Raw genomic sequence first — 27,722 nt, 5'->3', positions numbered from 1 at the left:
CATCACAACGGTAATGCTTGCGACCACTAGAGGGCTCTCTGAGCACGGTAAAGATTTTCCTTGCCATTGTTCTATAGAATCGGCAGTCTTAATAGCCTATAGGCCTATGTCACGAAAAAATTGAAGACCGGAAGTTCCTCTTTTAGTAGGGATACAGCTCTTCCGGTTAGCTTTTTACAATGGCGGAGTCCGATAGATACCGCTGGACCGAATCTCTCCGCAACCTGCCTGAAGTCACATATGGCGATGTGGTTCGGATAGTAAATGAAAACTCTCAAGTGGGAAAGCGTGAAAGCTGAGGTATGGCTGTCTACGTCCTGATGCAGAGCAACCCGGTACACTACAACAACAGCTGCGGGTGTAGCCTGCCGTTCGCCAGTAAGGTAAACGTTTCTATGGTAACAGCGAGTTGGACCAATCAGCAGACGTTGCTGCTATGCTTAGGATTGTGGGTGTAGTTTTTTTTCATAAGATCGCGGATAAAACACGTTTTTCTTAAAACAAGGTTGATTTCATACGAACTTAGCTTCTACAGGAGCAAAAACCTTTGTTTCACAACCTCATAGCTCGTGGTCAGTCTACCTCGGATGGTTTAGACATTTTGGCTGATAATCTAAATCCTTATCGAGAAATACTGATGACCGGAAGTTCTGTATCCCTACTCCGCGTTCCGGAAGCAGGAAGTGTGACATAGGTCTATAGGCTATCAATACCACGATTAGTTTTAACAGTATGTAATCATTGTATATTGACATAAAATATCACTTCAAAATCACCTACATGAATTATAGCTGCGTATATTTATACTCGAGAATGCTTTGAACCGCTTCCACAGCGCATGATCCCTAAGGGAAGGTCTAATTCCACCAAGTGGTTAAAACGTATAATTTATTATAATATAATTTGATAAATAAAAATAAAAACCATCTGGTGAATTGCAGAATTACAGGAAGGTATTGGCACAATTTCACTTGTAATAAGTCAGTCTGGTCACTAGGAACCTACCACAAGCTTTGGGACATGAAAAAAAAAACCTTTAGGTAAATTACAGTAGGCCTAATGTTTTTATAAAAAAAACTAATTATGTACTGTGGATACAGGGAGCTATAGTCACAATTTCAACTGTTGTAAGTCAGTCTGGTTAATAGGAACTACAAACTTTGAAACATGATTAAAAAATCTTTTTTTTTTTTATTACAGAAATTTCCTAAAAATATTTGTTTACTGTAAATACATTCAGGGAGGTATTGGACAAATGTCAACTGTAGTAAGTCAGTCTACTACCATTACAATCAAGCTTTGGGTTTTGAACATGTCTGTTTTTGAATGTTAAAAATAATTTCAATTAATACAAATTATACGTTTTAATAACTTGTAGGAATTGGCAGACGTTCCCTTAGACACTGTGGTAGTACGTCAAAGCATTCTAGAGTGTAGGAGATTTTGAATTAATAAATGTTGATATACAATGGTTAGCTACATACTGTTAAAACTAATCGTGGTGTTGATAATATCTTTTTAGACTGGTGAATCTTTAGAGCAGTGGCATGGAAAACGTCTTGGTTTCGTAACCCTCATTCCCTGAGTAGGGAACGGAAACATTCCGTCTTCCTGCCACTTCCGCCCCATGCCGCGGGGATCGCCTGAGTTCAGTCTCGGCTCCTCAGCGAAGAAACATATCTGTATGTGTCCGGCGTCCTCTTTTTATACCCACGAGGTGGGGCAGAGTTGCGTCATGCAAATTCCGCAGACCCATGTCATTTCTTTGCATTGGCTCGTTTTGTAATACTCAAAGTCAATAGGCTTTCTAAGTGAAACCCCATTCGTCGTCACGACGGAACTCGTAGTGACAAGGAAAGGGAACTAACTTTATCGCGCTCCGAGAGCCCTCTAGTGCTCGGGAGCATTTCAATTGTTTTGTGGCTTTATTTGGTTGTGTTGTACATTTTCCATTGTGTTGTGGCTTATTTCCGTTGAGTATACATTTTCCGTTGTGTTGTGGCTCATTTACGTTGTGTTGTGACTTAATTTCGTTTTGTTGTGAACTTATGTGTGCTTTTTAAATATCATTGTGTTGTGCACTACTGGGCCACTGTATTAGCCTACTATCCAAAACTTTAGAAAAAAATCAAAAGCTTACAATGATGTTTTTCACTTTTGAATACTGAGTGAACCGTCTTACTATATATACAACCTTTGATACTGTGCAACGAAATGCTAGATAGAACATCTAACATCCAACCAGTATTTCTGCAATAGTCGGTTCAAGGATCCCTCAGTGGTGTAAAAATTATGACATTGTGCCAACTCTAAATGTTATCATAATAGTACATATTGCACCTGTGATTCCTCCACATAATAAATCTCAGTCCCATTTTCATTTTTCAACAGGATGTGCAGCTCTTTTTGTCATATTTCAATTTTGAACAGTGAACAACAGTAGCTGTGTTGTAAGAATCAGCCATGTCTAGATTAATTGCTCTAATTGCCATGAAGTTGGTTGAGGCAGTCATCGGAGAGGCACAATCGATATCTTCATTCATCACTAGAGAATAGGCCTTGATGCATGTTATATAAATTCATCAAAATCAAAAGGCACTCCAGCACTAATGGGAAAAGATTGAGTGGTTAATGGTGGGTGAGAGGTATAAGCTTTTCTTGCATGTCAGAGATACTCAGTCAACAGCTACTTATCATGTCCTCACTTATTTGATCTGCCTTTCTTGTTTTGGATTGGAAGCTTCAAAATCAATGTTTGCAGATATTTACAGTCCATTTAAGTAATTACTCTGGCATTGGTCAATGTAATGTTAATGTTTGTACAATTGTTGGAAAATTAACTTTTCCATTATGGGGGAGTAACAAGGGGTCAAAGTCTTTGGCCGTGTGTCCACCAAAGCGTTTTTTCACGCAGCTGGCGTAAAATTCTAATTGTTTTCAATGGGAGCGCCTCGTTTTTTAACCGCCATGAGCGTAACGAGGCGCTGAGCGTGTATTTAACGCTCAAACGCCGAGCGTTCAGCGTTTTTTACTGGTCGCCGAGAGTTGAAGAATGTTCAACTTTGGGTAAAACGCTGCGCTCATCACTGTCACTTTTTACACAGCCGTCCAATCACAGTGGAGGAGGGGCGGGACAAATACCACACTGACCAACTGTCACAACATTCTATCTGTACAACGACATCAACCAGCAGAGCTAACCGAACAAAATGGATGAAAAATAACTTTTTTAGTATGAAACAAATTATCTACGAAATCAGTTACAAGTAAACTGTGCTGCGGATATTCTGTATCATAGCAACGAATCGTCTCAACTGAAAAAACGCAGCGCTGCCAAAATGCTCTCGAGCGCCCACAGCTAGGCGTTTTCAGCAGAGCGCCTAGCGTTTTCAGCCAACTAAAAACGCTTTGGTGGACACACGGCCTTTGTCTTCCTGATCTGCAATTGTCTTTTTATTTGACAACCATTTAAATTTAACAGTGTTTGCTAGGGATGCATAGTGCCATATATCAGTCTATTGTTGGTTATTGGCAGATATTAGAGATTTTCTTTTAATCAGTATTGGTCATTCATGTGAATCACATGCATCCATTAGTGTGAATCACTGTATGTATCCTTCAGCAGAGCTTTTGGTCCTCTAGGCAATATCTTTGACCCCAATAAAATTGTAATTGTATGGGTCAGATATTGGCCTTTACAATATCCAGCAATTGTGACAGCAGCCAAACCAGTAGATACAAGGTGATCATGAGTCACTCTGAAATATAATAGATCTGGTCATGTGGAAAGTAATGATTGCCTGCTATTTCCAAAACAATTATGATGAGATCGTAGTCTTTGTGTAAAGCATGCAATCTGTTGACAGCCAAGTAGCTTTTCACTGAAAAGCAAACAGTCAAAAACTCCCACACAACGGATGTTTTTCTACATTTTTAGAGCAGGTTGCAAAATATAAATGTCAACCCTGGAAAATAAAGGTAGGGAATAGAATATGCTAACATCGCAGCATGACAGTTTGGTGTCACCTTGGCGCAATGACATGTGGAAAAGCGAGATTAGGGTAGAGTTTAACTGCTCACTGCATGTCAGATTGTCTTTAATGTGACTAAACTAAGAGCCGCACACATGACCTAAAACACGCAGAATACGGCAAAAGAATGTAACTAAGCATAACAGGTCTACAAAACACATGCAGGGAGAAATTGTCCCCACTAAACAGGCCTGCAATTCACACATGAGTTTAAAGAAAAAGGAAAAGAGTAAAATCACAAAGACTAAAAAAGCAAGCAAGAAAGAAAAGAATGAAAAAGACAGGCCAACAAACACCATTTAAGTTGCTGAAGGCTACAAATGCTTCCTTGAGGAAGAAAGTCTGAAACGTTTCCTCTCTTCCTTCCTGCTGTGATTGCTAAGATTTATGTTTTTCCACAAGCTCTTTACTGGCTTTGAGATATTACATGTAATTGGTGGTACATTAGCATAGAAGACAGCACAGGAGGTATTCCCCATGCTCTGTACAGCTCTGTTGAATTAAATATTTGCTTGGATCAATAAAAAAACACTGATATTAGCATTCACACGTGTAGCAATTTTTCTAGCAGAGCAGGGTAATCAAGGTCATTTGCTTCCTCAAAAGGAAGAAAAGCAAGACAGACTAATTGGAAATCATATCTGCACTGTGATGATGATCATGATGATGAATTTTAGTAGACATATGTCACTGTCTCTAGGACACTGAGCAGTCCATTTACTGATATCATTGACTGCTATAAATGAGGGAGATATGAGTCCGTGAGACAGAGCAATGGCAAGAGTTAAATATAGTGGAGACTGGGCTAGTTGACGCACAGAGAGGTTGTCATAAGGGCTATATCTCAGTTGCAAAAAGGTTTGGTCAAAAGTCTATTAGTTTAACCACTGATGAACATATTCGGTTTTGATGAGAAAAAAAAAATCTATACTTGTGCAGATTAGAACCCAGAACCTCTGACACGCTTGGCAAAAGTTGTAACCACAAGACCATTAAGGTACACAAGCAGAAATGCTGATCTATACATTTATTCACGTGAAAATTCTCGCCACTAACAATATTAGTGGATCTCTAATTAAACCCAATGTAATGTTACTATTGAACTTGATTTCTAGACATCGTAATGTTATTCTTTTCTCAAATTTCTATTTGAATTGTTACAAATATCTGATTTTGCATTGTATTAGCAACACACACACACACACACACACACACACACACACACACACACACACACACACACACACACACACACACACACACACACACACACACACACACACACACCTGTCCCACCCACTTTTTAAAACAAACTTACGCCACTGATCACGTGTTTCTCTTAAAACAGGCACGGAGATTCATGAGAAATTGCACTGCGGATAAATCAGCATGATCAAAAACTTGCGCAGTCATATTTTTCCTTAAAATAACTAGGTCAATAATGTGAATAAAGGGAGCAATTTGATTACACTATTCCAGATAGCCCGTCGGGCAGGCCGGTTATGCATTTTGGTAGCCCGACTGGAAAACACATTAGCCTCGGGACGTCGGGCTAGCGATTTTGCGAGCCCTGGGATTGTTTTAGTAAATTCTGTCCTCCAAAATAATGACAATATCATCATATTTTTGCAGCAAAGGTAAAATCATTAATATTATAAATAAATAAATACAATTATTGTTATTATTTGTATATATTCAGTTTAATTTAGATTATTATTAATGTTAACTTAGATTATTATTATTATTATTATTTTACCCTTGTGCATCCTTATGGACATTTATGTCTTTTTCAGTTTAGTTTTTTTTTTATCACTTTGCCTGTGTTACAGTTTTTTACAGTCGCTAGGACACATTTCTCAATACTTAGGTCACTTTTTCAACACTTTTCAACTCTTCACACAGTTCTCCAAACCAACTTTCAGCTCGGCACAGCAGTTCATTTCACTTTCAAAATGCACTAAAACTACCATATCACTTCATACATGCCTCAAATCAACATATTCTTCCATCACACTAGCAAAGGTTGACAGACAACAAACACACTTTGTCACCCACAAAACAATGACCTAAAAAACACTAACAACAGGTAGCATATACAATGTTTTCTTCTGTAAAACAAGCACACCTCTCTACTGTTTAGAATTCACTGCAATATATTTTACTGGAATGAATCAGACATTATGCAGTATGCTTCAATATATTTTATGTCTTTTTTTTTCTTTTTTTTTTCACAGACTAAATACAAAATACAAGAATTTTTTACACACCATTCACCGACACAGATACAATAGGAATCAGCTGTGGTTGGTCCAATTGTCCAATTGTTTTTATAGCATTTCATTTTTAGATTCGAAATATAATTCATTACAATATTACTGTAGAAATGTAGCAAATTGCTGTCATATTCAGTTTTGTATTATGTTATTGTTTTGAACATAAGTTTAACAGTTTTGAAAACAGTATGTAAGCATGTGCAAATTGGCCTGTAAGTACACAGAGTTTTGATGGTTGTTGTGTCGAAGTGAGAAAACAATTAATGTAATTTGAAAGATGTAGTCATTGAATGCATTTTGTGCCAAAGCAATGATAAATGATCCACAGTTTAGCCCACATATACTTCTGTTGTGCTCACTGTGTGAAGAGTTTTGAAAAAGTGACCTAAATATTGAGAAATGTGTCCTAGCGACTGTAAAACACTGTAATGCTAACTGCATGAATTTTGGCACAGGTGTGTATTTTTATTGGAATTTTACTATTTCACCGCCATTTCCTTTAAAAAATCTTTTTTGCACTAGGTACAAGAAATAAATACAAAAATTTTCCAAGGGCTGCTGCTATACTATGGGGTTAAGAGGCTTTCATTCTGTTGGCAAGGCTTCAAATTTTAAATGTTTTAATTTTTTTACCAGATGGTGCCATTTTTTTCAGGTTTGACCTATAAAGCAAATATTCGCTTTATTCCTGTTTTCTGCTTATTATAGAGCCAACTGGATAAATTATGCAACCATAATTGTGTGGGTGTGTTGGTATGGATGTCTGAGTGTGGTTTTGCATGTGTGTAATAAAAAATATTTTTGTGTGTGTTTGTAATATTGAGAGTGAAAAACTCAACTGCAAATATCAAATCCAATCACTGTGTGCACCAGTGGAATTTTGCTGGCATCCAATGGGGAAAATCTGTTACTGCGCCCAAACAAAATCTTACCGAAAGCTAATATTTTGAGATATTAACCTCAAATTTGGAACACAACTTATTTAGATGTATGGCTTTGATTTTCTAGCCGTTTTAGAGTTCAACTTGTTTCTTAAAATATCTATGTTTTATATAATAACATAAATAATGTTCATAAGATTTTTTTTTTTACTTCAGCAATAATCTGCCAAGGGTCTTCTTTAAAATTAGACCAAACTTAAGTCTGTGCTCCCAAGCTTCAAATTTTTATGAAACGTTTTTTGACACTATATATGGACCTATATGTAACTTTTTTTAAATGATGCACAAGTGTTAATTCTGTCCAAACAAGAATTATATCATACGTTTAATATCAGTAAATCAATTAATATTAAAATAATTTATAAATAAATAAATACATAAATACAATCGTCATATAATGAATAAAAACATAATTTATATTAATTCATTACACACATTTTTTCTTTTCTTTTGGCTTCTTTTTTCTTTTGATCTCAATTGTTTCAGTAAGGAACAGTTTGACAGCATTCATTCATCTGCAATAGCAGTGCAACCACACAGAGCAAATAAGCTGACATCAAATGCTCGACTCATCGTAACCTCAGGGGGCCCTAAAAATACACATGCAATAAAAGAATTCCCTTTTTTTTCTGAGAATATTTCTCAGAGATTTAAACATAATTTAATGACCCTGATAGGATTCTGTTTTTTTCTATTACCTTTTTAAGTTCATTGTTTTGCTTATGTAAAGGAAGCAACATTTAACCACACACCTTTTCAATTCATAGAGCCATCTGGACTTGTTTGCATTATTTCTAGTGTGCATGTACAATCAAAACTGTGGATCATGTATGAAAAATTACACATACTGACAGTATGTAAATACATAATATTAGGCTCATAAGCAGCATGCACACAGTTTTGTTTCCCAGTCCTAAATCCTTTGGCAGATCTCCACTTCATATCTCTGCAATTATTTGTCAAACAGTGAAATCAAGGATTGTCTTGTGTAAAGATGCCAGCCGACTGAGCAGATCCATCAGAGTTCTCTTCCTGGATAGCATTAGGGGTCACTGAACTGCTTCCTTTCAAGCATGTGATGTCACCCCTGCTGTCAGAGCACTAATGTGAGCAGGAGACTGAGCTCCAGTGCCATGCAGACTTCAAATCAGCCCTGAGCCTCAAACAAATTCTTTAAAGTTAAAGGGGGGCAGTCTGACAGAAACATAAAACTGAAATGTTTCCTTAGCTATAGGTAATGAAAAAAGCTGTAAGCAGCTAAAGCCTTAATCTCGATGCATCCTTAAAGTAGAGAAAATAACATACAGTAGCATACCCTATGTGCTTTCCATCTAAAGGCCAGTAGACGACTGGTGATATTTCATGAAGTTAAATTGTATATTTGTGTCACGTTATCTTATTCAATTCCTTAGGTGATAAGTTATTTGAAAATAGCTGCTCTTTCCACTTTAATTCATCTCTCTGCGTGAGTGAAACCTCAAACAGTTACTTCAAATAAGTTGCAGACCACCTAATGCTTTTGTTTTTTGTTTTCTTTAATCTTACTGACCTTGCATGGAAGCTGAGAATAATATTTTATAATGAAATTCAGAGGCGTATTGAGAGGGGATAGGGAGTTTATAACTCTCTATGAGTGATGGAATACTGATTGAGATCTGCTTTTCTCATACAGATGAGCAGAGACACGCTTTTTTCCCCCCTCTCTCTTTTTTTCTCTCTTTTTTTTGAGCATGGCTAATTGAACATAATCTCTTCTCCAACAAAACCACAAACAAGACTAAGGTATAAATAATGAGCAAAAATTGGGCAAGAATACAAATCGTCATAATTCATTTATTTTATTTTTGCATCTTTATTTATTTATTTAATTTCATCAAATTGTCAGTGGAAGGAGGATCTTAAATAATTTTTTAGATTGTCAATCTCACAATAGTCTAATTAGATTTTGACAGTCTTTGGGACATGAATATTTAAAAACCTGTTTAAAACCCTGATTTGTGTGACTGCAATTTTCTATCAATAAACCTTAATTAAACATCAAAATAAACTAGACAAAATGTAAGATGATAATATATATATATATATATATTCATAATATATATAGATTCAAACATTTTATCATCAGTTTTATTTTATTAAGCTTCTCCTTTCCTTTCACTGACAATTATTTTAAATATAGAAATGTTTTTTTTGTTTGAGGTCCAATATTATCATATGTGTATACTGTTTGTGTTTTTGTTAAAGCTGAGCTGAATAACATATACAGTACAACCCTAAATCAGTAGGGGTTTGCTAATTTTGGTGCCAAATGTTGGCTTGTAGTTATTAATAAACTTATATTTAAACTTATTATTAAAGAGGAATATTTGGTGGATAATTTTTTTCTTACTATTACTTGGGTAGCTGGGTTCACTGCTGGTTGAGATATATGAATGCAAACAACACTATGCAGTTTGTGTAAAAATTGAGAACATGTAATGAGATTATTTACCTGTCTTCCTGCCGTGCTGTAGGAGAGCTCCAAATAATATTATTTCTTATTAATAAATTGGCAGTGGATGCCAAGTACAGCCAGAGCCCTGCTGAGCCTCAATAATTTGCAACTAAACTGAATCATGCAAACTTATCCTCCAGCCCAGGAGAAAAAAACTGCCACTTAACTTTAGTTTCCAAACTCACAAGCATTTATATCTAAGGAAGTCGCACATTGTAATTTCTCCCTCTCTTTAATGATGCGAGCAGTGGCTTGTATGACAGAACAGTCGATTCGGTTTTGATGCATATGATGCAGCCACACACTGATGCCTGTTTTAGGTTTTAAGGGTTTCATTCATCCTGCTGCCCCATTTAAGTTCAGACCAGGCCTCAGTGCACCTCAAACTCATAATGACACGATGGCCTGATATGCTACTTGGTAATGGACTATTAAGAAAAACAAGCAGCACTATCATTTCTGCTAACTTAGAAGTATGGGGTGATTAAAATTATCATTTTACTTAAACCAAGAATACCCAGGCTGCAATATATGGATATGCTTTTAGAAATCTATGTCACTTTTCAAAGCATGGCAGATAAATCTCTTAAAACCGACTATAAAAATACATGCTTATACGTTTAATGGAATTGAGTACTCTTCTGTGGAACCCACAGTAAACATGTTTTTCTTCTTTCAACCTTTTATTTTTTTCTCTCTTGTGAGTGTACTTTTGCGACTGTGGATATAAATATAAATTTACGTTATGTCGCACCACAATGCTGGCTGCCTATATTTCACAACATACAAGCGAGGATTTTGTTTTATGCTCCTCTCCAGACTTTGATTGGTAAAAATTACTGTCTTAGTTAGGATTGGTCTCCTTTATGAGATTTTGGAGGCTGAGACCTCAACAACACAGCTTGGCCTTGCTGGAAGCACACACCGGAGTACCATAAGCAGCGATCGCAGTGCACAGCATCAAGACAAAGAGGTTTAAGGCTCTATATTTATGGCTCAGGGTTTCAGCAACAGTCAGAGAGAGAGAGAGCGAGGAGTATATTTCAGTGACTGCTTTGGAGCTCTGATGACAGCAGGAGTGGAGGAAACAGTATTTTATCAGAGAAAAGCTCAAGCGACGGTTCATTCTTATTCTTAAAGCTATACTGACTCTTTCAGCAGGTTGCCATCTATGCATCATGATAGCATTCCTCGCTTTGCATTTATTGTTCATGTAAAGAAAGATGTTGCATTGCTCATTATTTTTCTTTGTTGGACGAAAACATTAATTCCTTGTTTTTTTATGTTACCCTCAATGGCAAATATATGTAAGTGTTGTTGTTTGTTTCACAGTTTTAGGGATAGTTTTCATTTTTCAAAGTAAATGTTAAATTCATACGTTTTAGTCAGGCTAAGTTACATCTAATTTTAGTACAGGCTTACAACATTTGGGTTACAGAGAAAGTGCAAAATTAAACTATTACAAAATGTGAAAACTGCCCTTGTGAAAACCTGAGCTCTGACATAGCATTAGAAAGGCATACTGATTTAAAAATAAATCAATATAAAATAAATAATGATAAAATTAATTTATTATTATTATTACAGAACAATGAACATACGGGTTACAGTTTAAATGTAAAAAAGCTATAGCCTACTAATGACTGGTGACATGAGTACTCGCAAATACATCACTGGCATTTATCAACAGACAGATATCAGTGAATTAGAACAATTTCGACAAATGGACAGCTCTACAAAAGGTCGACTCTCAGTAGACTCTACAATACTGTTTATTAGCACTTCTGTTCGTCTGTACACACAGACTCCAACCTCTATTTGTGGACATGATACTTGGACATTATCTATGCAAAATACCACTTTTTTATGTGTTTGTATTCTGAAAGAGCAAGCACAACAAAGGTTTGCCTGGACGCATTAATCTTTGATTTGCTACCTGCGTACTGGAACGTGGTCACCTCAGGTGTGACCTCATTCTCAGCTCCTAATTCCTTCTTCCGTGGTAAACGTAGCATTAGTTCAAGTTCACTTCACGTCATTTTGAGCAGATGCAAGTTGTTTTAATTAGCGTGATTCCCTTTTGTACCATCTTTGTTATTGCGCAAAAAATTAATACGTTTGTTAACAAAGATTTTGTCAGTGATTTTGCATTTCAGCAGGGTGTGGTTTGTGTGTAACTGGTTTGGGTAAAAATAACGCAGTAATTTCACTGACGAGATTAACATTGTACATACACAAAACCAACTTTTGTTTGTCAGTAAAGAAGGATGATTCAAAGGCTTGGGCTGATGCCTAGAAATGTAACAACACATACATCTGTGGTTGTCATCGGAATGTGTTAAATCGGTGAGTCCGTGAAAATCTGTCATTGTCTGATTGCCAGGCTTTTTTTACTACCTCGGTTACTTCCACAGACTTGAAACAGTGTCTCGTTCATGTCACAAATGTCTTCTGCAATTACAGGGAAAACTCAATTCTGAATTAATGTTCAGGGAAAAATGTGCCCGGTTGACTGATTAACAGAGCAAATGTCCTTCCTTTCGTTCTAACACTGCCAGAAATGTCTAATCAGGGCCCTGTTACTAGTCCGCAACTCCAGACAAGCTGTAATACAGCCATCCCGCCGTTACCTGTGCTTTGATCAATCTGTGAATTATGCCCTGTCCTCTGGGAGCCACCACATTTTTACCGGCTTTAAAATCATATTCCACTTGGAGATATAAAAGACGTATAGAGGCCAGGCGGCACTGTTTGTTCTGTAGGGTGTCCGGTAAAGATAACAAGAACGCTTCCTCCCATGAAGAGCAAAAAGCGCTCATTTGAATATATTATACATGTGTCCTGCTTTCTCATTGAGAAAGAAAAAAAAATTCCAAGCAATAATAAGATCAAGGGCAGAAGGAACATCCTTGATCTGTCTTCTCTGTCCTGACTTAACAGTTTAATTTATTTTTTAACAGGTATTTCAAACGAATGTAAACTAAATTCCATACAACTTGTATTTGTCTTTGCACAAAATGCAACTTCTGTGGAGTTTGGAGCTGATAATTATGTTTCTTTCTATTTAGATGCAAAACAGTTCATTACAGCTATAATGAATTTGCGAGCCCTATTTGCATCTGATGAAAAAAATGTATGAGGCCGTTTTAGGTAATTTCAACAATATCGCTTGCATCTGCTTTCAGCCTGATATCAAAAGTTTAAGTTCCTCAGTGCGTCTACTTGAGAATAGTTTGTACCGCACTGATGGTTTGCTTATAATTACAAAACTAAATCAGGCCATACCTGCAGGGACGCTCGGCTTGGTTAGACAGCTGTCTAACGCTCAAAAAAAGGCAGATCACTGGAGCTTTATGCACAAACTGAACACATTTAGCTGAATTCTAAGAGGCACTTTGAAACTGAATATCTAAAATATCTAATATAGTTGCACTGGGTTTGGGTACTACAACTAGAGGTAAAGAGTTTTCATTTCAAATAAATCGTGGCCGTCTAAGAAAAACTTTGTTGGAAATCTGATAATTTCGTTGTCTTTGAGTAAAGTGAGCCAAGCCAAGTTTTCCTGTGAAATTACTATGGGGAGACCGTGGCTAGTGGTCATACTTTTTTTACTCCAGTGAATATTTCTCTGGGTGGGTTTATTTTTGATAGTCAATTTCTATGTATAGGCATACCTTAAAATTATTTCAACTGTTGATTTTACCTTTTGCTTTAAAATACGGTTAATTTCACCTTATGCCAAATGGGGCAAGTTGTCACAATGAAACATGCCATTAAACAGCTGATTAAAGCACAATTTAAACTGTTAAAAAAATATGAAACACAAAGCAATGTAAATGTAAAAGGTAACAAAATAATTGGACTTGTTACTGAAAACCTTATTCCTGAGATATAATCTTTGTCAACTTCCCACGGTTCCTATATTTTTCATTTTTTGTTTTTGTATTATTAATTTATTGGTTCAGTTATTAAAACATTTGATTGTTTGTTCAAACAACTCTGACATATTCTTTATTATCTTGACATTATGGCCATTCTTAGTGAGGATACTTTGTGATAGTTTTGTAGTTGACAGTCTATAGTTACATCTGAAGACAGCATTGATTCCTATTCCTCCAGCTGTCTTTGTAGTTTTTTAAAGTCCATACTATGTGGAGATTCAACACAGGATGCAATATAAGAAATAACTGTAAGGTAAAGTGTAAATGTCAAGTTTTCTCCTCCGTGATCCAAAGAAAGGGTTGTTGATTTTACAGGATAAACTCACCATGTACACACAACTACCTTTTCTATTAAGGGACCTAATTCTGTACAAACACATTTAAGAATTGTCAACTGTACCAGCGGTCTTGCCTGCGGGTACATATGCTTGAGGAATCAGTGTTATGTGTGTCTTTAAGTGAAAGTCAAAATTTTCAATGTAGTTCCCTTTCAAGGGAACTCAAGCTGCGTTGAGACACGGTGGGAACGCTCTGCGTGATTGCGTCGTGAAGCACGTGAATAATCAGTACAATGGAAGAGCGAGACGTCATAGGCGGGTGACGTCATAGACCAGGAAGCTACAAAGCACACCACAAAACAGACCGCGACAGCTTCTGTGCCTTCAGCAAGCGAACTGTGTATTCTGTCCTTGTTATATTTATTGTTGTCTGTCAAGTTGCAATATATATATATATATATATATTATGGCAAAAGAGAGCAAGCAGCTTTGTGTTGTTCCCTGCCCACTTTATATCACGGGTGGGGACACACACATCAGCTTTTTGTTACTTTTTGGGAGTGGAGCATGCCACAGTCAGTTCTCGAGTGGGCTGACTTTGAGCATTGCGAGAAGCTGTCCGTGAGGACGCTCCGCTCCCGCCGGGCGTTCTTCGAGGAAGACGGTTCACGTTCGGTTCACGCTCCCCGCGCGGGTCCCGCGGTTGCCGAGGCACGGCGGCGACTCGCATTTTGGGACGGATCTGACAGCGGGGGTTGGGACGGGCTCCGCCCTATCTCAGCTTTCACCTGTCAGATCCAGTGCTGGCAATTTCCAGTTCTGAGGAATTGGTATCGTTAGTGTTTTGTTTAGAAAAAAGAGAACAAAACAAATAAAGATATTAAGAAAAAGGCAGATGTTTGAGTTTTCAATAAAAAAATAAATAACTCAGCTCATAACTTTGTTGAATAAAGAGGAGCTTTACAAGGAGGTTTATCTAGTGCTGTTGCTAGTTAAATATTTACTGGCCCGCTGAACATTATGAGAGTGAAAATAAAAGGAGTTTATTAGATGAAATATATCTAAAAACAGAAAAACTCTGTATCTCAGCCTCCTCGCCGGGGAGGTTGTTGTTCCCTATCTCCACACTGAGGTATCGAGATCGTGGAATAAGCCAGTTTCTATTTTATGTGTTTAATGCCCAAACGTCTAACTATAGTAATGCTTTGGGTATTAAGTATCATGGTATGACAGTGCCTCGGGTTAAAGAGACGCTTGCGAGCTTTCTCTCTCCCGAGTCGGTGTCATCGTTTTTAACCCCGACGTTACTCACCAGCCATCTTAAATAAATAAGTTTTATTAGGCAGCGCTGGTGGGTAAAGTATAAGGACATGGATGAATGTGAGGATGTCAGCACTGACGCTATTCGAGAATTGCGTTGTGCAAAAACAGATAAACTATACTGGGGAGGGACGGTTTCGAGAAATCGTTTCTCCTCTGGGGGGGCGACTCTCTGAGGAGGGTCGCAGATGGGCCAGTTCGGTTGTTTTCCTGCTGGTGGCCACGGAGTGATATATATATATATATACGTTTTTCTGATTTAAAAATAAAGAAAAATAAGATAAATTATGTCTGTTCTTCTGGACGCTCCGCTTTCAAAAAAAAACAACAACTAAGAAATAAAACCATTCAGCGGCATTCCAGAGGTTTCTTCCTCACCAAACTAATGTTCCCGAGACTGCTGGGCGGAGCAGTCTCGGTCTACTAAGCTCCTCGCAGCACAGAGTGCAAAACGAGCATCACCATTTGGGCTCCTCCACAATCGAGGGGGACCTGGGTGGCGGTAGCAGTCTAGCTAGTTAGAGATATGCAAGATCTGAGGACTGTTTTATCTCTAAAATAGCTTGGACAAAGAGGAAGCCCTGACGCCGAGGCTATCAGGCTTTTAAGGGTGGTCCCCTCCGGGGTAGGGATGGTTTTGAGAAATCGTTTCTCCTCGGCGCCCTCTGGGGTGCGACTCTCTGAGGAGGGTCGCAGTGCTGCCAGTTCGGTTTTCCTGCTGGTTCACCGTTCAGGGCACCAAGGTGTCAGTGTCCCCAAACAATCCTCCGAGGGGGGTCGTAGAGCAGTCAGTTCGGTTTCCCTGCCGGTTCGCCGTTTCAGGGTGCCGAGGTGCCTGCTTCTACCAATGATCCTCTGAGGAGGCTCGTAGGAACTAAGCTATTTAGAGGTAGGCAAGATCCGAGGATTATCGTCATCTCTAATAAAGCTTAGACAGGAAGTCCTTTCGCAAAAAACAAGGCTATCAGGCTTCTGAGGGCTCCTCCGGGGGAGGTAGGGTTTTGAGAAATCGTTTTTCCTCTGCGCCCTCTGGGGTCGACTCTCTGAGGAGGGTCGCAGCGCTGCCAGTTCGGTTGTTCCCTGCCGGTTCGCCGTTCAGGGCACCGAGGTGTCAGCGTCCCCATACGATCCTCCGAGGAGGGTCGTAAAACGGTCAGTTCGGTTGTTCCCTGCCGGTTCCCCGCTTCAGGGCACCGTAGTGACTGTTCAACCAAATCCAGAGGCCAGTCTTGAGAGACTGGTTCCCCTAGTAGAATTTCTGGCAGCGTGGAAACTACTGCCACATATTTCTCAGTGGGTCCTGCACACTATAGGAAGGGGTTCAGAATTCGGTTCTTGTCCGCCCAGATTTCTAGGGGTCCTCCCCACTGTGGTGGACCCCGAGCAGGCTTTGGTTATGGAGCAGGAAGTACTGACACTTCTGCAAAAGGAGCTGTAGAAGGGGTTCCTCCTCCCGGCAGACAGTCAGGGTTTTACAGCCATTACTTCATTGTTCCGAAAGAGGATGAGGGGTTGCGTCCTACTCTAGACCTGTGTCATTTAAACAGCAGGTTTCAGAATCTTAAGTTCAAAGTATGCTTACGCTAAATATGATTGTGTCACAGACTCAGTCCGAGGTCTGGTTTGTCACAATAGACTTAAAGGACGCTTACTTATCTATCCATCTTCATCACAGGAGGTTCTTGAGGTTTGCTTTCAGGCGCGAAGCATACCAGTATCGGGTTCTTCCATTCGGCCTAGGTTATCACCCCGCACCTTTACAATATGCGTGGATGGAGCAGATTCCAGGGCATTTGCGTATTAAATTATATCGACGACTGGTTGATTTCAGCTCAGTCCGAGCTTTTGGCAGTTCAACATCGAGATGTCGTTCTGTCCCACATAAGGAGGTTGGGGTTGCGGCTCAACAGCAAAAAGTGTACTCCTCCCAACTCAGAGGACCACTTTTCTAGGTGTAATATGAGATTCGACAACATGCAAGCACGTCTGTCTTCTGCATGTATTTCTGTGTTTCTCAGCCGTAAAGAATGTAAACTAGGTCAGTCATTCACTGCAAAACAGTCTCTGAGACTGTTGGGGCTCATGGTAGTTGCGTCCAACGTAGTTACTTTTGGCCTTCTGTACATGAGCCCCCTGCAGTGGTGGCTCGGGACCAAGGGGTTTTCTCCGAGGGGAAATCCGTTTTCGCATGATCAAGGTCACGCGGCTATGCCTTCGTGCCTCGGTCTTGTGGAAGAACATTGGTTGCTCGCCCAGGCCCAGTGTTGGGGGCTTCTTATCGACACATAATACTTTCGACGGATGCTTCCCTCACAAGTCGGGGACAATCATGAGTGGTCGCTCGGCGAAGGGTCCGGACAACACACTGATGGTCTCGTATATCAGAGCAGATATCCTGTTGAGGCAGGGGCTGTGGCCCGGGGAATTGAGACTTCACCCCGAGGTGGTGGAGCTTCTTAGGGAGAACTTCGGTCAACTCAAGTCGACCTTTCGCATCGTTTGTACAATGCATTGCCCTTTGTGATTCTACCTCACACCAGCTCCGCTTGGACTGGACGTGATGTATTAGGTGTGGTTGACGCTACACCTGTACGCATTCCCGATATCTTTGCTCCTGGAAGCTCTGGAGTTATGGATACTGTGGGCTCGGCCTCTGAGGAGGCCCAGCTCATAGATTCAGGTCTCTCGACCGAGGTCGTTGAGACCATAATCCAGTCCAGAGCTCCCTCCACGAGAAGACTAAATATGCATTGATATGGAAACTGTTCTCTGCCTGGTGCAGAGAATGCCTTCTGAATCTTGTTTCTGCCCTGTTGGTACAGTACTTGATTTCTGTAATGAATGTTTCTTTGCTGGGTTATCTCTGAGGAGATATCCTTAATTTCATCTTCTCCGTGGTACATGAGGCTGAGGCCTGCACGTACTTGGACTTGCACCTGGTTTGGTGGTAGTATTTCTTCACCCCAGGTCGGGTTGTATTTATTAGTTCCCTACTAAATGTGCGGGTCATTTGTGCTCCAGGCCTTTCTGTCCTCCACCTTTAATACCCCAGATCAGGAAAAACTTAATCTCTTATGCCCTTTCCGGGCTTTGGATGCGTATGTCCACAGAGCTGCTCAGTGGCGTATATCAGAACAATTATTTGTCTGCTTCGGGTAACTTGAGACAGGTTGCCCTGCATCTAAACAGATAATGAGCAAGTGGGTAGTTGAGGCTATCTCACTTGCTTTTGAAGCGGCCGGACAGCCTTCACCTATGGCTGTTCAGGCCCATTCTACAAGGAGTATGGCTGCCTCTAGGCTTTAATTTCGGGGGTTTCCCTTCAGGTTATTTGTAATGCGGCAGGCTGGTCCTCACCACATACATTTGTCAGATTTTATGACCTAGACCTCTCCACTCCCGGGGCTAGGCTGCTTGCTTCTTAGTGTGTGCAAGGACTTCACACAAAACGGGCATTTCTCATTATGGCGTAGTGGGTATAGGGTTCCCACCGTGTCTCAACGCAGCTTGAGTTCCCTTGAAAGGGAACGTCTCAGGTTACGTATGTAACCCTGGTTCCCTGAGAGGGAACGAGACGCTGCGTTCTCCTGCCATACTTCCTGCATGCCCTGATCGACTTGCTTCAGGCTTTTTCAGAAGCTGTCGCGGTCTGTTTTCTGGTGTGCTTTATAGCTTCCTGGTCTATGACGTCACCCGCCTATGACGTCTCGCTCTTCCAATGGACTGATTATACACGTGCTTCACGACGCAATCACGCAGAGCATTCCCACCGCGTCTCAACGCTGCGTTTGTTCCCTCTCAGGGAACCAGGGTTACATACGTAACCTGAGACGTTCCTTTTTTTGAACCATTATATAATGAGAATGAATGTGGTTATGTTCTTGAATGTGCATAGACAGCAATAAGTTCCCATCTCTCCTTGTTCATAGACATTTGAGGTACTAATGTACAAAATGAGAATGTGTTTTGAGGAAAATAACCTCATCATTCCAGCTGACATTTTTAGGAAGGGCTAAATAGTCCATAAATTTGAACATATAGTCATAAATGCCAGCATATGGCAGAAAAGGGAAGAAAAGTTCAAATTGTAAATGTGCCACTGTGAATAATGAGATCTCCAGCAGAATATGAGCAAGAAGGAGATAAAGAGATGGGGAAAAGATGAGAGAGAGAGAGAGAGAGAGAGAGAGAGAGAGAGAGAGAGAGAGAGAGAGAGAGAGAGAGAGAGAGAGAGAGAGAGAGAGAGAGAGAGAGAGAGAGAGAGAGAGAGAGAGAGAGAGAGAGAGAGAGAGAGAGAGAGAGAGAGAGAGAGAGAGACTGGAAGGCAAAAAGGCAAAAGAGGGAAGGTAGAGTGAGAAAGAGAGAGAGGGAGTGAGAAAATCTAATAAAAGCACTGCTGCATATGGCTACATTTTATGCCGTTATGTGGGAAAGGGATGGTAGGTTATGATCAGGTACAGAACGAACCGCTATGGTTTTATTGGGTTGCATTATAGCTTACCACAACCCTGATCTCGGCCCCTGTAGGCTTATGTTTGGAATATACATGTACATATTAAATGCTTGCTTTTTTTATCATGTAATGAATGCAAGTGTGCTGCAGATCAGATTCATGAAGCGATAAAGCATCTGTGCAGATGTAAGAATCATCTGAATACAATAACTGTAAAATGAAATGCTATTGAGCTCATTCAGTCAAGGAACGCAAAGCCTTCTTTCTAACTAAATGATCAAACTGAATCATTTGTTTTTAATAAAAATATTGATTTCACTTATCAGATAATGGTGCAACATACCTAGAAAATTATTTGCCAGCGAATAACTAAAAAAGCAAAATACTGTAATGAAAATTTGAAAAATAGTAATTTTTAAAGGATACCTATTTTGCAAAATTCATGTTTACATGGTGTAACATAAATGCGTGTCGGCAGTATGTGTACACAACCACCCTATAATGGTAAAATTTCACCCACTACATTTGAATCCCCATAAATCATAAGCAGTGTCTCAAAATAAGCCGTTTGTTTCTATGCAATGTGACGTCAACGGGTACCAACGGTTTCGGAGGTCCAAATTGCAGTTTTTGCAACGTGACATTGCGTAGTCACGTTGGAAAGGTCACGCGTGACGTAGGCTGCGCATGAGTGAGTATATTTTCAGGAAAACTAGAAGAAATGATTGCGCTCTAAATTGACACACACAAAAAAAATCTTCAGGTGCGTAGAGCCACAGAAATATGGACAACGAACAAGAAGGTGGCTGGCCGCACACTGGATTCAGTACAGACTACAGAAGTCTAATGCATCGTTTTTTTGCATCGTTCAAATAGTGCAAATCGAAAGTGAATTAAAAACAAATGAGCAGGTGCACTGAAGATAGCAATGTGATGAAACATTTGCTCCTGTTCATTTGAGTAAATTATTAGGAAATTTGAATTCTGAATTGAACTAATCCTTTCAAGCATTTAAGAAAAAAATCTATTCTTATAAAAGCTACTAAGATTATTCAATCAAGAGCAGTGAGTGATTTTGTTTTTCTTTTATTGTTTGATTCATATACTGTACCTACTGCTATATATGTTTGTTTTTGACATAACCTGGTGTGCATTTGACAGTTTAAGCGTAATAAGACGTGAAATAGAACTTAGTTTAAAGAGATGAAAATTTTGTCCTTACTCACCCTCAAGTTGTTCCAAACCAGTATGAGTTTATTTCTTCTGTTTAACACAAAAGAAGATTTTAAATAATAAAGAAGACAATATTTTAAGGAATGTTCGTAACCAGACAGTTGACGGCACCCATTGACTTCCAAAGTAGGAAAAATAATAATAATAAGTCAATGGGTGCCGTCAACTGTCTTGTTTACTGTCACTCATTTATCATTATAAGTTTTATATAACAAACATCACATTAGCAAACAACATGATTGTGCACTGCCAGACCACCATGTTAATTGTAATGCAATTATGTTGTGACCCTGGTCATTGTAGGTTTTTTTTCTGCTGTCAGAGTCAAACAGACACACATGCATAGACAAAATGACAGGGAAGAGAAGAAGAAAACAGAGCTTAAACTGAGCTTAACTGACAGTCTAAGCCAATGCTAATGTTATCTCTGTGATTTAGTCTTGTGTGTTAATGTGGGAGCCTATGGGCTCAGCGCTCGTGGGATCATTGCACATTGTAATGCCCTGTAACAGCAATGGAGCTCTTTCTGCATGGTCTTACAATGAAAAAGTCAGGGGGATAGGGGTTTGTCTCCTCAGCTGTGCAAATGTCTTCATTTCTCTCCATGTTTGAGGGATGCTAATGTCTTTTTAAGTGGCCCAAATGCATTTCTAGATAACTCGAATTTGATAATTATGCTAATATTTCACAGTTTACAGCTTGTACAACATTTTGCAATAGAAGGTGTTGGGAAATTCTTTAAAAAAAAAAGAATTATGAGTTTTTCAACTAAACTGTCTGTGCTGAAGACAGATTAGCTTGTCCTTATTTCAAGTAGTGATCAATCAGCAGTGCACAATGATTGTCAAAAGTTTTAATAAAACCTCACTTTGTGTTGCTACTATATAGTTTGGTGATATGTTGTGAGTCAAGTGATTAACGTTTTTGTCTCTGCTGTTTTTTCCCTAACAACACCTACAATGAGTCGCTCGATAACTCATGCATTCATATCATGAGCCATTTCATGTCCTCTTATTGAAGCTCATAACAGCTCAATATAGTTTATTCACCTTCTCCAAGGTTTCACAGTAATAATAACCATAATAACATTTCTTCCTCTCCTTCTGTTTTTCAGATGAGTTCAAGGCCTTTCTCAAGAAATTGCCAACAGATCATTTTTTAAACACCTCTGCCGTCTTAAAGTTCTGGGCATCAGATCTGGTCCTGCAGAGACGTTATGGTCTGCTGGAGGCGAGCACTAAACTGGTGCTGGGAAAAGCCATCAAGATAGTGCGCAAACTCTTCGCTCTCAGCAAGCGCTGTCCTACACAGCCAAAGATCAGCCTGCCTAGAGAAAGGTACAAGGCCATATGATCTTTTGTTGTTGTTGTTGTTTTTGCAAATCATGTAAGGTAGCATGTGCAATGTGGGTTTTAGAAAGCATCAATTAAACGGATAGCACCTCCAAAAACTGAAACTTCTTTCATAATTTTCTCACCCTCATGTCAGTTCAAACTTCTATGACTTTCTCTCTTAGTTCAGTGGAACATAAAATTGGATATTTTAAAAAAAATGTCTTAAAGTTTTTTTGTCAAAACAATGAAAGTACAGTGTTGTTTTTTGACCCCATTAACTTTAATTTTTATGGACAAAAACATTTCTTCATAACATTCCTCAAAATAAAATCTTCCATGCTCCATAGAAGAAAGAAACAACATGTTTGGAACAACGTGAGGTTGAGCAAATGATAAGTTTTTTTATTTTTTTTTATTTTTTTTATTTAACGATAAGTATATATATTTTTAGCTTACTTTAGCATTCAAACATTTGTCTTGGTTCTGTGTCTATAAGACAGTTGGCTGTTTCACTCTCAGTATATACAACATTGTGTTGTTTATTTAGACTATGGTTTAGAGGCATTGAAGCTGCACCATTGTGTGGTTCAGATGTTGTTCTTACGAGACAATTATTTTTGATTATGCAAAGAAAAAGTTACTGGATATATGAATTTGTGGGAAAAACAAAGAGAGATGAGAAATGAGGATGGATGATATTAAAGTGAGTGAACATTGTGCCTCGTGGTGCCTGCATAGAGTGAACATTTCTGAAGAGTGGTCAGTGTGCACACACTATAATCAAGAGCTCCACGCGATGGGCAGGTTGTAGTTAGCATCCTTCAGCTTGAAGACTTTCACTCAATTCAGACGGCTTCCACCTGCGTCTGCTTGTAACACTGCACCTGGAAAAACACACTACAATTAACCCAAACTGAGAGTGGAATCATTTTTGTTGCTTCATTAGTTTCATAAACAAAAGTTTTATTACCCTAGAATGCAATTTTTGGAGGTGTTTTTCAATTTAAAAAAATGGCTTGATATTCCATGTGTTTCTTATAAATCTTGAATGTGAGCCTCTGTAATGCCATTTACATATTTGTTGGTCATACATTCAGAAGAAAAAAAAACTTTTAAAAAGACAATCTTTATTCTATTCTAATTCTATTATTTTGATCAAAAAAAGTGATTTCATCAATTAATACATACAATACTAGTCAAAAGTCTGTTTCATGAAAATCATGTCATTACTCTGAAAAAGATAAAATCAGGATGTCTTTTCTTTAAAAAAAAACTAAAACCAGGTAATTTTGATCACCTGTGCACATTTTGATCCCCTTTGAATTCGTAGTTTTTTTAGCATGAAGTCTTGGGTTAATTTCATGACAAACAGTCAGCTATGTAAGTTTGATGCTCCCCAAAAAAGTTTAAGAACTTCATCGCTATGTCTGGCCAAGTCTGAGATGGTCACAATTAGTAATTTCAGATATGCAGTTCTATTTGTTTTATGATATTTTCAGTTTATTTGAATGGTAAAAAAACAAAAAAAAGAATCTTTTAAAATACTACTGATTTCAGAGAGATTGCTCATCAAAATAGAAGATACAACCAGTTCTTAATTATTGAACCAAGATGCAGTTTTCTGAGTAAACATGAATATATGAGCACTGCTTGGACGTTTATTTACCGCCTGCATTGCATCTTGACATCAAATGCTCTCATGAAAAAGAAGAACATGTTACATTAGTGGATTTATAAGATCATTAATAAACTCGATAGTCAAAGGAAGGGTGAAATGATATCCCACAGGGAGGCAGCCAACAGAAAGGGCATGTGATGTGAGAAATTGTATTTATCTATCCATGGCATTAAGTATGCGTCAACAGTTGTGAAGTGAGTTGGAAGATAATGGAGAGCATTTATTTAAGTGAATTGTCTCTCACTAAATTGGATAAAAGATAATGAAAAGTATGTGCCATCTCCTCACACACATCCTCCAAGGCTTTTAAGACTCACTTCCTCTACTAGTTAAGAACAATTTGCATTTGTCAAAGAACAGGCCATCAGCACTCGATTAATATTCGTATCAATCAGCAAGAGGAAATGAATGCCTCATTTACCACAAAGAAAATAAGGCTGATGTCAAGTTCTGACTGAACAATTTTAACATGTTAGCTGAACAATTTTTCATGGCGACGAAGCCCAGAAATCTTACGATTTTATCTTCATTTAGTAAATCCTTGCCTTCATTTTTCCAGGAATTAATGTTGTCTGTAATTATTACCTTCTCTCTTGCAGAACTCTGGGTTTTTGGCTCAACAAAGCCCAGTCTCTGTTGTATTGCAGCGAGCATGGTGTGCACGGCACCTTCTCTGAGGAACTGCAGGGCTGCATCTGTGCCGCAGAGCAACGCGCTGTCTGCCAGGGCTCCGTGCCATGTAGGGTGGGTGAGGGGACCCTCTGCTTGTCCTGCGCCCCGGACAACATCACTCGCTGTGGCACATGTCTCCCAGGCAGCATCCTCCATATGGGCTTCTGCCGCCCCAACATCGCCAACTCTTTGGACCACTACATCAACTTTGACTTTGACATGCCAGACGCCGAGATGCGTTACCTTCTCCAAAGGCTCGATAGCCGCATGGAGGTCCATGCCATCTATATAAGCAACGACGTGCGCCTGGGCAGCTGGTTCAACCCAGCATGGAGGAAGCGCATGCTGCTCACCCTCAAGAGCAACAAGAACAAGTCCAACCTCATCCACATGCTGATGGGGATCTCTTTCCAGATCTGTTCCACAAAGAACAGCACGCTGGAACCTGTGCCTGCCATCTATGTCAACCCCTTCGGGGGCAGCCACTCTGAGAGCTGGTTTATGCCCGTCAACCAACAGGACTTCCCAGACTGGGAAAGAACTAAATTGGACGCCTCACTCCAGTGCTATAATTGGACCCTCGCTCTTGGCAGCAAGTGGAAGTCCTTCTTTGAAACGGTGCACATTTACCTGCGCAGTCGCATCATCACTGATGATCCTGCTGTCAATGAGACGCTTTTTTACGAGCCGCTGGACCTGGATGACCACTCGGCCAACCTAGGCTACATGAAAATCAACAGTCTGAAGGTCTTTGGCTACAGCATGCACTTTGATCCAGAGGGGATCAAGGACCTGATCCTGCAGTTGGACTACCCGTACACGCAGGGATCCCAGGATGCGGCCTTCCTAATGCTTCTGGAGATGAGGGACCGCATCAACCGGCTCTCTCCCCCAGGAGCCCAGCAGCTGGACCTCTTCTCCTGCCTACTGAGGCACAGGCTCAAGCTTTCGTCCAGCGAGGTGGTGCGAATACGGGAAGCACTCCAGAGTTTTAACACCAAGCTCCCCAACTCCACAGAGCCAGAACTCAGCCAGCTGTGCAGTTAGTTCAAATGAGCCTCTGTTGTTCATTTGTGCCTGCCAGTGAGATTGTATTTGTTAATGTGACGAGAGAGAAAGAGAAAATAAATTTATTGTCAGTATACTTGTAAATGTTTGTGGATGAGATTGTCTTTGAACCCTCTTCCTTTGGGCAGCAATTGTAAGAAGCAGAATTTTTGATTGTAACCGATACAGGAGCATACCATGCGGAAGCCGTACGTTGCCAGAATATTCCCTTGCTGGGAAAACCTTTTTGGATCTAGCCTACAGTCAAACCCACATAGTGTCTTTGAGTAAAGGTTCCTTTTGAGACTTTGGGGGGTTTTCCTAAGTGGACTGCCTATGAACCTTGAAAAAGAACATTTTAAGTCAGAATATATACCTACGGTTTCTTAGCACGTATATTGTGCGGGTGCTGTAGTTATTCTTGGTGATGTCATTGTTCGAGATGGAGAATCAACAATAAGAAGTCTTTTCTGAGGTAAAGTATCGGAGCACAGTGGTTCAACATTAATAACAATCAGCAAAGATTCAAATTTGTGTTTTCTATTCTATCTGGAGTTACAAATCCTGTATTGTGAGATCTGTATATCTGTATTTAATGTGGGACTGAATTGCCAGAATGTTGGATATAAATTCCTTTGTATTCAGAGATATGGCTAAACCAAAAGGTAAACATGAAAGCAAACTGAATGGCTAAATTTCCTTACAGGTTTTTTAATGTTTATTGAAATCTCTTTTGAGAAGGCAACTTTAAAGTTATGGTACACGCTTACAATATTGTTTTGAAAAGCTTTGTTGGCCGCTTTGTAAATACTGCTCATCTCATTCAAAACGTGAAAAGCTTCACATTGCTTCTTGGATATATACTGATGAACACCTGTATTTGTACTTTTTGAAAGTGCAAAGACCAAAAAACAAAACAAAAAAAACCCCACACACTTCACCACAAAACAATTGCCTTATTAAGTGAAGTCTCTGTTCTGATATCAAAGCACACTTGGCTGTAAGTCTCTCGCTTTAAGAAAAAAGCAGGAAACACTTTTTTTCTTTTTCTTTTTTCCTCTGTAAATGTCCATTTTTATTTGAAGTATTATATAAGAAGTGCATTACGTGTCATCTATGTGCAAATACAGTTACATTTACATCACCTGATTCAATAGCTTTGTTTTACTACATTTACCTGCTTTTCTATTAGACATTATGAGGATGTGCCGAGGCGTAACTGTAATACATGAATTCATGTTAGTATCTCTTCACCTAGAGGCAATTATTTCCACTCAGCATTGAATAACTGTACATGTACTGCTTAAGTGTTCTTGATTAAGTTGCTTGGGTTGTAGCATTTGTCAACACAATACAGCCACAGAATTACAGCCTTTGACAACACAGAGCATTTATTACTGCTTTTTATATTAAACTGGAATGTGTGGAAATGTCTGTGAAAATTACATATATGCATCAACAAAAAAAGTTTCATTTTCTGTCAAGATAAGATGGATCGCTCAATATATGAGGAGCAACTTTTACAGTGCGAGGTAAAAAAAAAAAAAAAAAAATGCAATTTATGCTGTTGTCATGGAGAGCTGTAGGACCTTCAAGGTATATATATGTGACTCAACTGCAAAGGGAGAAAACATTCTCACTAAATCCAAAAGATGGAAATCACAGGGAGTCTGTAAATATGAGTTGTTTATCTTAATATCTAAGACAGGATTCGGTTTTCACCCTTCAACAAATTGTCAAGACAGTGAAGGGCGTCTAATCAATCACAACAGCCCTATGTAAACTGGCAAAGCCTCCCTCTTGAGAAGGCATAAACTATCTGAATATTTCTGTATTTAATGAATTATTATGACTAAACTGCCTGAATTTACTATGTTTTTTGAGACACACTTTATAATAACTTTTATCAATTAAGTCACAAATAATAATTGAATATCTACTGTTCAAAAGTGTGGGGTTGGTAAGATTGTTTTTGAAAATCTCCTTTGCTCACCAAGGCTGCATTTATTTGGCCAAAAATACAGACA

At 39.1% G+C, this 27,722-nt stretch overlaps 1 protein-coding gene across 2 annotated transcripts in view; it reads left to right on the top strand.

Annotated features, from left to right (window-relative positions):
- Positions 1–27,138, top strand: part of brinp2 (bone morphogenetic protein/retinoic acid inducible neural-specific 2) — a 105,257-nt gene extending 78,119 nt beyond the window's left edge. For both annotated transcript variants that reach the window (XM_077231645.1, XM_077231652.1), the window contains 2 exons: positions 22,079–22,301; positions 24,576–27,138. In XM_077231645.1, coding sequence (XP_077087760.1) covers positions 22,079–22,301; positions 24,576–25,695 — 1,343 coding nt within the window. In that variant the 3' untranslated portion in view covers positions 25,696–27,138. The remainder of the gene's footprint in view (positions 1–22,078; positions 22,302–24,575) is intronic.
- The last annotated feature ends 584 nt before the right edge of the window (positions 27,139–27,722 follow it).

The sequence above is a fragment of the Siphateles boraxobius genome, unplaced genomic scaffold, assembly GCF_051911475.1.
Source record: "Siphateles boraxobius isolate OS27281-9 unplaced genomic scaffold, OSU_SipBor_1 1, whole genome shotgun sequence".
NCBI lineage: Eukaryota > Metazoa > Chordata > Actinopteri > Cypriniformes > Leuciscidae > Siphateles > Siphateles boraxobius.
The sequence above is the reverse complement of the archived record's forward strand: the minus strand, read 5'-3'. Positions and strand labels throughout refer to the sequence as shown.